Raw genomic sequence first — 15748 nt, forward strand, 5'->3', positions numbered from 1 at the left:
AGACAAAAACTTTTCATTTCCCCCAATTTTAATGTGCAGTTCTTCACCCATTTATGACTCAAATGTTTTCTGAGTAGCTAGTATTGTACTTTTCTGACATATGCCCATTCATAGCCTTTCAAAAGACCTCAGGCAGTCCTGTTCTTCATCATTGTTCACCTTAATGTGGACTACTTTGAAGCATTAAGATCAATGTGCAACAGTTTGCAAACACTGAAATCTTAATAGAGCAACAAAGTCCTATATCTTGCATACTGAGGCCGACAATACTTCATTGCAGTGGCTGGGCTAATGCAACCAGCATGTTGCATTTCTATTCCATGACTAATTTGTTGCTCCTATATATCATACATATTGCTTTCATGTTGTTAATAGATGTTTTTCTTTTTTAATTCAAAATATCATTTATGCTGTGCTAATCTGGTACTTATGCTTCCTTTTGCCTTCTTCAACAAACTTTTCCACACAAACAAAAGTGTGTTCATAGCTAATAGTTTGGGAAATCATAGCTTCACTAGTTTTTGGAGAAACAGCTGTATAGTACATTGTCTGACTCATGGTTTTCCAATTCCATGTTTCACGGATAACAGGAATATTGGGGTAGGGTTGCAGTCTGAATCAATATTGTGGCAACAACCTGGGTGGATGGGTTTTCAGTTTTTCTGGGATGGCAGGAGGTAAGATTCAGATTGACAACTTTCTGCCACAGGAGAGGATTCCTCACAAACCTGGTATTGTTCCTTCCCCCAAGAAGACAGCAGGACCTTATCCAAGCTACAGCATAGCACTTTAAAGCAGGGCTGGAGAACCTGTGGCCTCCATATTTTGACATCGTGGTCTTGATATGGGTGGTTGTTAGGCAGTCCCTTATTGCCTTGCTTTAGGACTTTTGTTTGTTGTATTTGGCTACTCTAATTCATAGTGTTTAATATAATCACTTTGAAAGTGATATAATTAATGCTTCTCTGTCTGTTTCAGGTTTTCCTTCTGTCAATATCCATTTATTATTTCTATAGCAGCAAAAAAGGTTATTATTCAAAAAGATTCTGAACAACAAATGATAAATATTGCACGGGTAAGTATTTTTAATTATTAAAATATATAATGTATTAAAACAGGTTCATAAATATGCCCACAAATGTTACCAGGCTACCAAAAAATTCACTAGCCCCTTGGGTGCTGATAAAGGAGAGAGTCAGAGCTCCTTCTCCCCTGAGGCAATTTACTGCATTTTATTCTGGACATGGAGAAGGCTTCCACCCTCTGACAAGCTACTTTGTTTCTATGCTGGGTGCAGAGGTGGGTCAGAGTTTCCCCTCCCTTCTCCATAGCGTGCCAACTTGAAAAAAATATGGGGAGGGCCAGGTAACAACCACCCCACATAATCGATCACATGACGTGACACACTTACACCATTTGAATGGCAATGCCCATCAACTTTGGGAGAGCCCAGCCCCTCAAATATTTTAGGGGGCGCAAAGGAACCTCAGCCCCTAGGAGTTTGCTCCTATGCTTCTCCACCAGCCCACTCACTCACCTACATAGAATTCCATGCTCTTGTTTATGGCTATGCTCTTGTTTATGGCTATGAGGCTAATGCTTTAATTCAAAGCTGTATTAAAATCAGTATAATGAATGTTCTATATTATTGGACAATGACTATGAGAAAAAATAGAATTTGCAGGATTGCCCAATCTAAAATTGGCAGTGGAAAACACTGTTCTATTATTCTAAGTGTTGCATAATTTAGTCTGCAATATTTTGTAAAAAACACAGTGATTCAGAAATGAGTTTCATTAGTTCAGAGTCCTACATAAGACATAGCTGATAATATACTGTAGTTAATTCTTTTGTTTTCTGTCTTGGATTCTAAACAGCAAAGCCTTGTGGACAAAGTCTCACGGAGGCAGAGGCCTGACATGAACATGTTGTTTCTAAATGTGAAAGTGAGGAGAATGCACCTAGTTAGCGATTCACTAGATGAGGTATACAGAATTATTTCTATATTGATTCTTGAAAGATGCCTCTAAGCTGCACATGCTTATAATCTACCTGAAGGTACTTGTCTGGTTTCATAACCTGGTATATAATCCAGTATTAAATCATTTTCCCATTTCAGTTGTAAAAGGAAACTCTGGTTTCGGCCAATGTTCAGCTCTGGCATTCAAGTGAAGGTTGGAGGGGAGGGGAGGGGAGGGAGAAGTGCATGGTCTTTTCCACCAGTATATTGACGTTCATCTCTGCCAAATGATCTTATGCTGCTTATATAGATCACACATTGTTACTGCTTTTAAGTTGTATTACAAAAAATGTTTTTTATATATATATTGTTTCTTTTTAAGGGCAGAGTAGAAGTAGTTTAAATAAATAACTAAATCATAAAATATGTTTGCAGTTTTGCAAAACATTGGCAGGAGCTTCTTTTTAATTCAATTCATAGGGCCTGACTCAGAAATGATGACTGTACTGTGCAATCAACTGTGACAAATTTTTTAATCCACTATCACTGCAAGCCAGGCAGTGGCAAGAAAAATCTTCCATATACTAACAATTTATTTCCATTTGGAAATTATATAGTGACCCCCCACAAGAGAAACAATATGAAAATGTACACATTCCATTCCTGCCTTCACTCTCTTACACTTCTAAGGACAGACTATCACAATGCTGTTCCGATAGCATTCAGATATTATCAAAAGATTCAGCATAGGAAGAAAATGCAGTTCCACATTCATGGACTATTGATTCCTCAAAGACTAAAAAGATGTGTTTATGATGTCTGAGTTTTAACTCACACAATAAACTGATGAAACATGTTAAATAAAAGGCATTACATTAAAATGTTTTGTTGTCCACAAATAATGCTAAAAAAAAATATGTTTCTTTTTACTAATTTATATATGTGTGCTTTTAAACAGCTGACAAGGAAAAGAGCAGATTTGAAAAAGAAATTGAAAGTTACATTTGTAGGAGAAGCTGGTCTTGACATGGGTGGCCTAACAAAAGAATGGTTTCTTCTTCTAATTCGACAGATTTTTCATCCAGACTATGGTGAGTGTTTAAACTGAAGCTCTTCTATCACTTACACAAGTCAGACAAGAATTAAGAATTGCAAAGCGGAGAGGGTTTAATTTAGATTAACCCCTCAACTTGGTGCCAAAAATTCATTAGTACTAACTAACTCATCTGGGACCTCATAGATCTACGCTTCCAGTATGAACCAGCCTGCATACTTAGGCCTGTTTCATATTTCTCTACTGTGAAAAATGTGGAGGGTGAAATGGAGGGTATTTTCAGTGGTTGTAATGAAGCTGTGGTATTCTGCAAGTACTGTGTTTCTCCGAAAATAAGACACCATCTTATATTTATTTTTCCTTTAAAAAAACCCACAGTGCCTTATTTTCAGGGGATGTCTTATTTTTTTATTAAGCGTCCAGCCTCGCCTCTTCCTTGGGGCCCTCCAGAACTGCGAACTGCACCTATCACTATGTCTTATTTTCGGGGTATGGCTTACATTGTGCAAATGCTTACAAATCCTGCTATGGCTTATTTTATGGGTATGTCTTATTTTAGGAGAAACAGGGTAGGTTCACTTTCTCTTTATTAGTATTCCGATTTTGAGTAAGAATGGTTTATTACAGAGGGAATTGTAATCTATTGAATTATTGAGGGGTGTTTTTTTTTGGAAAAAATGTTCTTTTTTGTCATTCAGTTTATATTAATAATGTATAAACCTGTATAGCTTTTTTGGTCTTATTGGATGTTGTTGATATTGCTGTTCTTTGTAATCATTTTGTAACCCATTTATGGACTTGCCTGGGTCAAAAAAGAGCTCTGATAGAAATTAAATTAGTATGTTGCTGATAGCTTCATGGTTTGTTAGATTTATGGCACTCTTTTTTACATTTCAGCTTCCAGCTAAAATTTTCATAATGATGAAAAGTAATTATATGAAAGGGAAAGACGATATCAGAAATGGGCAGAGAAATTTGTTTTAAGGAATTTGCTTTCTAATGCTCTAACAACACAGTTAATGCAAGCAAACATTTGAATAAATTTGGAAGCAGAATCCGGTTAAAAATGCATACTTCTAAGTCTATTTGAAATCAACAGGGCTTCAAGAATTCTTGATCATGGCAAGATCACACTGTATTTGGGGCACAAGTGATAGAATTTTAATACAAAAAATATTTGTTCTATTCTACAGGCATGTTTACATATCACAAGGACTCTCACTGTCATTGGTTTAGCAGCTTGAACTGTGATAATTACTCTGAATTCCGATTGGTTGGTGCTGTATCCTTTCTTGCCCACTAGAAGGTGCTGTGTACACAGCAGATTAACCATGTCACAAATATTTGAACTTTTAAATGAATTGTTGTTTTTCCTTTCATAGCAAATCATTAAAGTTTTCTTATATTGTTTATGTACAGTGGATGTTAACATATATTTTTGTGACGAGAGAGAGAGAGAGAATGCTCAGCTAAACCAGTTGTTGCTTACTTCAAATCAAATGGCAGATTGCAAGGCTGAATTTATCAAATAGCCATACTTTCTGTAGACTATACATTATATTTTATAATTTTGCAATCAGTTTTTTCAAGTCCTCTTTAAATGTTTCTGTTCACACACAACTCAAACTGTACTGTGATACCTTATGACAAGAGTATGATTTTCAGCTTAACATCCAGCGCCTAGCTAATGGGACTAGCTGTCTATAACAGTATCACACTGGATATTCGATTTCCACTATGCTGCTACAAAAAGCTACTTAGTCCTCCAATTGTACCATGTGACCAGAATGCACCTGTAGGAATTGGTAGTGTTACTATTGATGACCTATGCAGGGTAATGCCGGTAGGTAGAAAACAATGCTTTAAAAGAACATTTGCAAATAGTAATTCTTGTGTTATTATTTTCTAGGGTTTCCTAAGCTTCCAACCACAGTCTATATTCGTTAACACTGATTTTGACTCTGCATTTTCAGATTGTACTTACATAGTGGCAATACAGTTTATATTCTGCAAGCATAGACAAATACCAGGTTGCTATTAGAAAATTGACACATTATGCGGCCCACGTTATGATGTTAGGAAACAGCAACTTTCATACACCAGTGGTGAGGGATGATACTGTACTTAAAACTACTGCTTGTGTCTTATAGTAGCTTTATGCTTGTCACAAATGGGCCATGTGACCTTTTAATCATAAGCTAAAGTTGCAATTTAGATTTCAGCCATGCTTGGAAAGTTTGCATTTGAGAGCCATATGACACCTTATTTGTGATATACCATTATTGTTCACTGTGAGAACAAGATGCTGGACTAGATGGGCCATTGGCCTGATCCAGCAGGCTCTTCTTAGGTTTTTAAGCTATCAAGTTTTAAAGTGGAAAGCAGCAATTCATACATATACAGTCATACCTCGGTTTAAGTACGCCTTGGTTTGAGTATTTTTAGTTTAAGTACTCCGCGGACCTGTCTGGAACGGATTAATCCACTTTCCATTACTTTCAACGGGAAAGTTCGCTTCAGGTTAAGTACGCTTCAGGTTAAGTAAGGACTTCTGGAACCAATTACACTCATACCTGGGGTTAAGTACACTTCAGGTTGAGTACTCCACGGACCCGTCTGCAACAGATTAATCTACTTTCCATTACTTTCAATGTGAAAGTTCACTTCAGGTTAAGTACGCTTCAGTTTAAGTACTTCCACGGACCGTCTGGAACAGATTAATCCACTTTTCATTACTTTCAATAGGAAAGTTCGCTTCAGGTTAAGTACACTTCAGGTTAAGTACAGATTTCTGGAACCAATTTTGTTTGTAAACCGAGGTACCACTGTAGTATACAGTATGCGTTCCCAATCGATCTGTACTTTTTGTGTTGAGATTTAGGCGAAAAGGAGGACATCTTATGTATTACAAATGTTACTTTTTTCCTGCTTGCAGGAACTGGCTCATGGACTAAATGAACTTCTTTCCTATGAAGGAAATGTTGAAGAAGACTTTTATTCAACCTTCCAGGTATAATAGAAAAACAATTATTATAAAATAGGAAAAGGTAGCTTATGTCCTATTTCTAACAATATCACTGAAAATTAGCTTTACTAAATAGTTCTGAAAATTAGTAACTTCATTTAAAATATACATCTGACATGTAAAATACCAGCAAGAGCTTTTACAGCACTTGATCTTCATCATTCTTTCTTAATGGATAGCCATTATATTCCTGCCCAGGAATAGCCAATTAATTTATTGTAGCCCTCAGCAGCTTGGAATACACTGTCCTCCTGTCATCTGCATTCTGTTTATCTGCCTCTGTAACTCATGTGGTTACTGAACCTCTTCCTTTCTAATTTTTCCCATGAGGTTTGGGACTGAGGTTTGGGACTGTGATAGCAGGTCGAAAGAAAGAAAGAAAATACATCCATTTTCCTTTCTTACAGTGGGCGTCCAGGTGAAGTGTAGTATTTGCCCTCTAGTGCTCAGGTCATATACTACCGTATTCCCAGAAACCATGGGCGTTTCCCCCCAATCTTACTGATGAGCCATCCCAACCTTTCCTTAACTGGGATCCAGGTAGCGCTTTAATTATGCAGCTATGTGTGTGCATTGAATGAAAGCCTGCACTAGGACTACTGTATACATACAGCTGTTGTATAGAGGGGGTTTTATTTCATACTCACCCTGCCTTTCCTTCAAGGAGACAATGTACACAATACTCCCCTCCAAACCTGTGTAAGTTAGGCTGAGAGATACTGAGTAGCCCCAAAACACCCGGTGAGCTTCATGACTGAGTGATTATTCAAACCAGGGTCTCCTAAGTCCTAGACTGGCAGCCTAACCACTGTAGCACACTAATGCTGTTATTTCTAATCAGGTATTTCAAGAAGAATTTGGAGTCATAAAATGTTACAACCTAAAGCCTGATGGTGATAAAATCCCAGTTACAAATCAGAATAGAAAAGGTAATTTGATTTCATAATTAAACTTGTGAATATTAAGGTGATTTTCTTAAATTTAGCTGGTTTGTAAAAACACACCAGGTTATAATATAGTAACTCTGCATATTTTTAATGTGGTGCAGTTTAAGATACAGGGCAATAAATGTTAATGATGAATGTGTGGCAAAAGAAATGAAAACTCCTTTCTTTTCAGAGTACGTTCAGCTTTATGTAGACTTCCTTCTCAACAAATCAATCTACAAACAGTTTGCAGCATTTTATTATGGATTTCATAGTGTCTGTGCTTCATATGCATTAATGGTAAGAATAAAAAGCAAAAAAAAATTGGAAAATGTACTAAACAAAAGTTTGAAGAATTTAATATATTCTCTAGAGATTGTGTAATATGTGCATGGAGTTTGCCCATGAATAATACTGTAGAAATGATAAACTTGAAGTGCCTTGTGCCACAAAATGCTAAGTAGTGAAGATATATAATGCCTTATGCTATTGAGTAATCACTAGTTAATAGTTTCAAGACATCAAAGCATCTAATATATGAAGAGGTTTTGTGTGCTCACTGAGTTTCCACATTGTTGTTTCTGTACTAGCAGACTTCCTCCCCTACACCTCTAAATTCCAACTCACTATAGAAGTCAGTGTAGATTCTACAGAATCATTCATCTCAGACATTGAAAACCCATGCTGAATGGGTACAATAAGCACCTCAGAAATAGGGCAGAATACATACCGTGTTTCTCCGAAAATACGCCATACCCCGAAAATAAGCCACCGTGTGTTTTTTGAGGAAAAATAAATATAAGACGGTGTCTTATTTTTGGAGAAACATGGCACAGTATATGCAATAAATGGAAGGATCATTGTTGAATGATCAACAATTTCCAGGTGCTTTTCTTTTTTCTTGCTTTGTACAGGAAAGTAGCAGTGGATTTAATGACACCTTAGTAATATACCTTAACTCACAACCTGATCAATTTGTTCAGTCAATCTGGACGTGATTTAAGTTCATAACAATAAATGGGACTAAATTAATTTAAATCCAGTGCTTAATTATTTAACTAGTTTGTGTGATCTAGTTTTCAAATTCAATAATTTGGCAGCTGCTTCGTCCTGAGGAGGTTGAAATTCTAGTTTGTGGAAGTCCTGAACTGGATATGCATTCTCTTCAGAAGCACACGCAATATGACGGTTACCAGAAAACTGATCTTACTGTCCGGTAGACATATTTTTTCCCTTTGATTCTTAATGCTAATTTCTACAGAATTCCAATAAAAACCAATGGTCAATGGGGACTGAAACTGGGTTTTATGCCTATTGTAGGTATTTCTGGGAAGTAGTACTTGAATTTCCTCTTGAACTTCAAAAGAAGCTCCTGCATTTTGCTACAGGAAGTGACAGAGTACCTGTAGGAGGAATGGCCGACCTGAATTTCAAGATTTCAAAGAGTGAAGCATCCACAAATTGGTAACTTCTGTTTCCGTTTTCATTATTCTGACTTTAAATACATTGAGGCGAATATGGGAGCAAACCTTCTAATTGGCCCTGCACTTGTGGAACTGTGTTCCTGATCAGGGCAGTCTCGAGCAGGTTGCACGCCCTGGTGCTGAGGGGCGGAGATCGCTCCGGTGTCCCCGCCCTCGCAGGGCGCGGCGCGGCGCCCTGGTGCACCGCACCACTGGGGGTCTACCTAGAGCCGACCCTGTTCCTGATTTTATTCTGATTATAATGGCTGTCCTGGGCAAGCCATTGTTTTAATGTACTGGCAATTTTAATGTTATTGATTGTTTTCAATTGTGTATGCATTATTATTTGCTTTAGTTTATATATTTTGGTTTACAATCTTGTGTGGAAATCATTCTGAAATGTGGAATATAAGTATCTTAAATAGATAACTTTGTTTCATTAATGTATCATTTTGTTATGTTAGTTGCATAGCTTTTTTAAAACCAGAGTTCCTTTTTAATAAACTTATTCCCCCTAGATTTAAAGTTGTAAGCAAACACAATTGGTTTAACTCATGTAAGCCAAATAACCACATAACCTTATTAAGGTTTGCTTGCTGAAGACTATATCCTAACACTGGTTATTTTAATAGGCCAGCTTTATAGGCCATAGTTTTCAGCTGATGTGTTCTGAAACTTACCAGTTTATTTGAAACAGGACCCCATAATGCTAAGCTGAGATTCTACAAAAGTGACACTAAACTCTGCCGAAGTCCTCCCAGCTGTGTGCGAAGAGAAAGAAGAAGGAATGTGCAAGTCCAATGCTTTGCTCAGGCACATTCATGCTTGTCCATAGAGCACTAAAACAGGATTGGGGAGCCTCTGACCCACAGGCCAAGGTAGGGCTGCCAGGCCTCCCTTTTGGCCTGTGAGGCCATTTTGGCCAAGCCATGCCCACCTGCCCTACAAGTGAAAACAGGTACAAACTTGGCTCAGCCAAAAGGGGGTTTGCAGGTACCATCAGCCAGCCTGATTGTGAGTGCCTGCAAAGCCCAAAGGGATTCACGAGATAGCACTTTGAAAGGGGCTTCTAAAGACCCCTGTGGCCATGATGATGTCAAGTGACCTTTTTATTGCAATCAGGTGATTAAAAGGTGGGTGGCTCTGCCTACCCATCAGTCTTGGCCCACAACAGATGGGAATGATAATGATCTGGCTGCTAGCCAAATCCAGTACCCCACCCCTGCACTAAACCTTGGCTTAGCATTACAGCCACTGGGAGAGTAGATCGATTGCATCAGAATGATGGCTTAGTACTGTGTTCCCATCTGTGGTCTAGGCTATTCCAGATTCCACGCCCAGTGGTTATAAAGGTAGTTTACCCTGTGCTGCTTCATCAATTGGAGCTGAATTAGGAAATTTCTTAAACCAGGGGTAACCAAAAAGCGCACACACACCTGTCAACTTTCCGAAGTCTGTCCAACTTTTTAGCTCATTAAAAATAAGCAATTTCTTATCGCTTCTATCCCAAATTTGGTATGAACCATTTTCTAACTATAAGCCATATAACATATACTGTACCTCTCACCCTATTTCTCATTATAATGGCAGAATGTGATTCAAGGGGCACACCCTTAACATTGGGCTGCAGCTATAATTGTGTAGCCCAATTATATTGGCTTTCAGTTCCTCATGTGTGGCAGTCCCTTTGACTAGAATACCTGTTTCTTAATTTAAGTGCAGAGAACTACTTTGTGTGAATTTCTTTCAGCAAAAACCAGTCCCTCTATTAAAAAGAATGGGATCTGACTCACTCCCAGCACTTACATACATATTTGCACACATGGAACAGTGGATTGTAGCAGCAGTTTAATTTAGTCAGTTGAGTTATTTCTTACTAAAATGTGTATGTTCTCTCACAATTTTTTTAGGTTACCTGTTGCCCACACTTGCTTCAATCAGCTCTGCCTACCTCCTTACAAGACCAAAAAAGAGCTGAAACAGAAGTTGACAATTGGAATTTCAAATGCAGAAGGCTTTGGTTTAGAATAAGAACACTTGAAAAGTATAGCCAATGTAGCACTCGCTTTCCTCTGACTGTGCCTTTAAAGCTTTTCATTTTGCTTTTAATTCTATAACAGTCTTACCTAGAACAGTGTGGAATTGTTTGTTTGTTTTTTTAAAGAAAAAGTGCACTCTTTTGTGTATAGAAATATACTCTCTTGCTGGAAAAACAATTTTGTACAGTATTCATGTTAGTTTGTTTGTTTTTACAATACTCGATAGAGGAAAGATGTCAGGACTGTCAGATCGGAGGATGTATATACAGTATTTGCCTTTGTCTAAATGAAACTGCCTCTTACGGTCTTCACAAGGGGAGGTGACTTAAGAGAGTCAGCCTCTGTCTCCTCAGGTTGCACAAGCTACAGGCAAAAGCTATAGACTACACCACTTATGGATATTCCCCAGGGAAGTACAGCAAATAATATGTATTTTAAAATACTTTTATATTGTAAGTCGCCTCAAGACTTTTAGTAGTAAGCATCTAAGAAATTAAATGGGGGGGATCTTGATTAATTAAACCTGATGAAAGATTATCTCCAAACAATATAGCAGAGCTTATAACTGCCATTGACCTGAGGCATGTGGTGAGGCAAATAACAGTTTTAAGGTAGAGCAAATATAGTATTAATATATATTGTTAATATTTGGGCTTTCATTCTCAAATGAACTACGGTATTTTAAAAGCATGTAAATAATTGCCTGTAGGCCAATATGATTTTGATGGTGCAATATAAAGCTAAAGATTTATTTTTACAAATTTTAGGGTTCAGATGTTATATATTAAGCCTTTACAGATTAACAGAGCTGATTGTACAGGAATGTAAAAGCTGCTGTTTTAAATTTATCTAGATTCTTGGACCAACTTTAAGTATTAAATCAATTGCATGATTGTGATATTAAGCTAGACAGTTTGGCTGTTAGTGTACTTTTGTAAATGTAATTTTAAGAAAAGGAAATTTAATGTATTATAGTACATTTGAATTTATTTGATGGTAAACAAGTCACCTCTCAAAGCAATGAAAGGTGTAATTTTGATATTTTAAAATTATACATCTTTTCATTAGGAATTTCATACTGTCTTTTACACAAGATTTAAAATAAATTGAGCAAATTTTTATACAGTTGTGAATGTTATAAAATTGTATCAGATATTCTAGCTTTTATTTATGTCAATGTCACAAGCTATGGAGATGACAACTAGCCTAGATGTTGATAACAACAGATTAGACAGACTTATCAATGACACATCTATCAATGGCTAAGCTGTGAGAGATAAATGGATCCTCTATTTCCATAGACTCCATAGTGCTGATTACCAGCTGCTGCCAGATACTACTGGAGAAGAACGGTTGCCTTCATTTTTTTGCAGGTATCTGGATAACAACTGTTGAAACCAGGATGCTGGACTTGATGGATCTGTGGTTTGATCCAGCCATGTTTCTTCCTTCCCTTCTAGGAGAGATTTAGACCAGATAACCCTCAGTGAGCATATGGGGCTTCTCTGCATGCAGACTGCCTCATTTACATCCATAGTAGGAAGTGAGCCCTTTTACATTAATTAGAGAATGTTGACCACTGCTGGTCTTAGTGGCAACTGATACATGACTGCCGTTCATATTTATATATTATCTGTTAGGATAAATTTGACATTGCCTTGTTCTGCTTCACACAGCTGTGCATATCAAGTATTTGAAACCCTTCTGCTGGAACGCCTTCCTGATCAACTCTGGAACGTCTGTAGAGCATCGCCATTATCAGATGCCTAAGCTAATGCTGAAGGCATCCAGAGAATTTCCGCGAGCCCAGAGCATGGCTATATTTCTATACCTCTAAGCCATGTCTCCTTATAGTTACAGTGCAAGTGAGCTCAAACCTGGGGTAGTGATTGCAGTTTGTCATGTCAACGACACTGAAGACCTTGTTATCAATACTTCACAAATGTATGATCTTAACACATGGGAGACCAACAGAGCTTATTTCTCACTGTATGCTATATCTATCTAAATCTCAGAAGAATCCTACATATCCTTTGATGATAGTTTATGTGATCTAAAATGCAGTTGATTGGTGCACAGGAATGCTACTTTTTAAGGAAGCATCTGCCTTGTTCAGTCAAATGCTTGGCATGAAATGCACAATGCAGCTAGAGAACCTTTTTCATTGTAAAGTGTGTGTCATGCCATCAGGCAATTTGGCTCTCTTTGCACTAGTGCACTGCTCCTTGAGAGTGCATTAGAGGATCCCAGTCTTGGAGAGAGAGATTTGCATTTCCCGCTTTCAATTAAAGCAAGCCATGATATACTGACTCTCTGCTTTTGAAGTTATATCTTGAGTGCTCTCAAAATTGCATCCAACATGGTGCCACTCTTCTAGCAAATCCTTCCTCAAAAGCCATGTCTTCCACACAGGGTTTGGCTCAGCATTTATTCCTCACCTACAGAAACAAAGCCTACATATATTTAGAGTTCTGCATATCCATCCTTACTCTTGCCTCTGCCTTTCCTGCGCTACCTTTCTCCATCACCTCTGCTGTCTCCCCCTCTGTCCAATTTTAGCACAGGAGCTTCTCAGGGCCATGTACATAGATGAGGCTATGTAAATCAGTGTGTTTTTTTCTGGGGAGATGCAGGGGTACACATACCCCTAAACATTTTGTGAATCTTTGTACTTTTGTCCATTTGCTGTATTTATTTTCCCCGATTTGAACTATAAAATGGTGATTTTCTTGAGTCAAAATGAGAGTACCCCCAAACATTTTTATAAAGAAAAAAAAACACTGACGTAAATAATTGCTACAACCACTGCATGGAGTCCTTCCTTTACATGAGCTGGAAAGATTTTTTTTTTCCTTAGAGAAATGTCTAACTGCTCAACTAAAAGATATGAACAATGAAATGATCATTCCATCTCAGGCAAATGATATTGCACTATTCCTTTAATTTTCTATCTGCTAGTTAGGGTTGCCATGCCATTTTTCCTGCCATGGATAAACAGTGAGCAGATAAGAATCTAGCCAGGAGCAGAAAGCAAACCAGAGCAGTCTTTACCGATCTGGTGCCCTCCAGATGTTTTGATCTACAACTCCCATCAGCTTTAGCCAACATGGCATTGGCCATGCTAGCAGGGATAGATGGGAGTTGTAGTAATCCAAAACATCTGAAGGGCACCAGGTTAGCAAATGGAGCATCTTCTCTCTCTGCTTCTCTACCCGTTCTGTCTCACTGCTCCCTGTGTCCAGGAAGCTTTCCATTGCAAAAGTCAAAACAAACCTGTCAGAAAAAGGTGGTGTCCTTGCTCTTACTTTCCTATTCAATTCATGAATTGTTTTAGTAATTTTCTAGAGGAAATGGATGCATCACACGCTTGCCAGGCTGATTCTTTGTGGATAGCGAAAACAGGCATGCCTCTTTCCCATTTGGACAATAAAAGGTAAATGTGTTACCTGGACACTCCATGTGGAGGAGATCACAAATCAAGTCAACATAAGGTGTCATCAATTCCCACAAATGTTAAGGTAGCGACAACATACATCCGCTAATCCATCATGCAAAGAGAAGCATCGGCAAGTTGTATTCTTAAACACGCACACACATAGCCTAAAAACAGAGGACTAAATTTAAGGGGGCTGAAGTCCAGAGATTCCTGAGTTTAATTTCATCCTTATAACATGAAAGTTACAGGGGAGATTGTAAAGCCCATGGGTTGGGTTACCAACTAAACGAGAGTGGAGGGAAAGCCTGACATCTTCCGCACCCATAAAAGCAACATCACATGAAGCTATTTATTGGCTAGCAACCCCCTAGCATGGCTGAACAAGCAGTGATGAAAGGCACAAAAGCCGTTGCAAAAGCTGGCAGCTTTAGTCCCAAGGTTGCCACTTGTCCTCTCTTTCACCTTCAACAGGACCGTGACATGCAGATTTCACATGCAGGTGAAACAGAGATGGGGAACCTGTGATCCCCTAGATGTTGCTGGACTACAACTGCCACCTTCCTTGACCACTGTCTGAAATCACACAGACTCACCACCGCTCTGAATAAAGGTAATCTGAGAATGGAGGGATGGTCAGAAACCTTGGCCAGGAGTGGGGGCAGTAATATAGGGCCCTGCAACTTACCTTTTTGTTTGTTAACTGAGTTCAAAAAGATGTCATTCTACTTATTTTGCCCCTCTTCCTATAAAACAGGTTGATTATGCTTCAGGTTGATTATTTTATACAAAAAAGGGGAAAACCTTGAGGTCTGTTGTTGCTTTAAGTTTGGGGGGGGGGTTGTATGTTTTGTTTTTAATCAAAATACTTCTGACCAGAAAGCAGTTATTTCCAAATGTTGTCCATCAAGCAGGCAATAAATCAGTCCCTTCCCACCAACATAGAAAAATATGGCTCTGTACTCTTCCGGTAACCTCTCTTGCTTCATTTTTTCCATTGACTCTGCTCTGCAATTACTATCTTCAAGCTGATGAAATCACATTCTCTCCAGCAATGACAGTGTCGGGCTCTAACCTGGGTCACATTGACCCACACTCAAGCCATCTATTTCTGAAAGTATTTGGAATCCAAAAAACCTGACATTCTCCCCAGCGGTCAGTGACTCTTGAGAGGACTCCATGGTGCCTGATATTTAATAATGATCTCCTCTCCACCACCCCCATCCAGCATTTTCTACAAGAATTGTATGGCAACTGCCAATATATGAGATTGCCAGTTCTTGATTAGTGTTATTTCTCCCATGAGACCTACGCTGGGATTCCTGTATGTATCCTGTTGATTACTGAAGCTGGACTGAGTTTAGCAGTAGCTGCCTTGCTGGCTTTGGATAAGTAGTTTTATTAATATTTGTCCTTCCCGTTTGCTGAATACCAAAGAAGGACACTGAGTGCTGTTTAAAAACAAAAGTTTTGCATTGTTTTTCCCCCTACCAAGAGCACAACATCAACTGTTCATACCCTACGATGAAAATAGGGACATCCCATTACTATTTAGACCCCAAACATCTTACTGGGTTGCCACAGCTACTCTGGGCAGCTTCCAACATATATAAAAACATAATAAAACATTAAACATTAAAAAAAACTTCCCTTTAAAGGATTGCCTTCAGATGGCTTGGGGGTTGGATAACTCCATATCCTCCAACATTTCTCCAATGAAAATAGGGACATCCTAAAGAAAGGTTGTATATTGTCTCCCTGCTTATTTAACTTATATGCAGAATTCATCATGCGAAAGGCTGGACTAGATGAATCCCAAGCCAGAATTAAGATTGCCAGAAGAAATAT

At 38.3% G+C, this 15748-nt stretch overlaps 1 protein-coding gene across 1 annotated transcript in view; it reads left to right on the forward strand.

Annotated features, from left to right (window-relative positions):
- HECTD2 (HECT domain E3 ubiquitin protein ligase 2) overlaps positions 1-11588 on the forward strand; it is a 34343-nt gene extending 22755 nt beyond the window's left edge. Inside the window, exons 11-21 of the mRNA XM_088670329.1 lie at positions 979-1075; positions 1878-1985; positions 2919-3051; positions 4208-4296; positions 4699-4857; positions 5950-6024; positions 6881-6968; positions 7159-7265; positions 8066-8181; positions 8286-8429; positions 10339-11588. Coding sequence (XP_088526455.1) covers positions 979-1075; positions 1878-1985; positions 2919-3051; positions 4208-4296; positions 4699-4857; positions 5950-6024; positions 6881-6968; positions 7159-7265; positions 8066-8181; positions 8286-8429; positions 10339-10459 — 1237 coding nt within the window. The 3' untranslated portion in view covers positions 10460-11588. The remainder of the gene's footprint in view (positions 1-978; positions 1076-1877; positions 1986-2918; positions 3052-4207; positions 4297-4698; positions 4858-5949; positions 6025-6880; positions 6969-7158; positions 7266-8065; positions 8182-8285; positions 8430-10338) is intronic.
- Positions 11589-15748: the final 4160 nt, after the last annotated feature.

The sequence above is a fragment of the Zootoca vivipara genome, chromosome 5, assembly GCF_965207765.1.
Source record: "Zootoca vivipara chromosome 5, rZooViv2.hap1.1, whole genome shotgun sequence".
In the NCBI taxonomy this organism is placed as follows: Eukaryota; Metazoa; Chordata; class Lepidosauria; order Squamata; family Lacertidae; genus Zootoca; species Zootoca vivipara.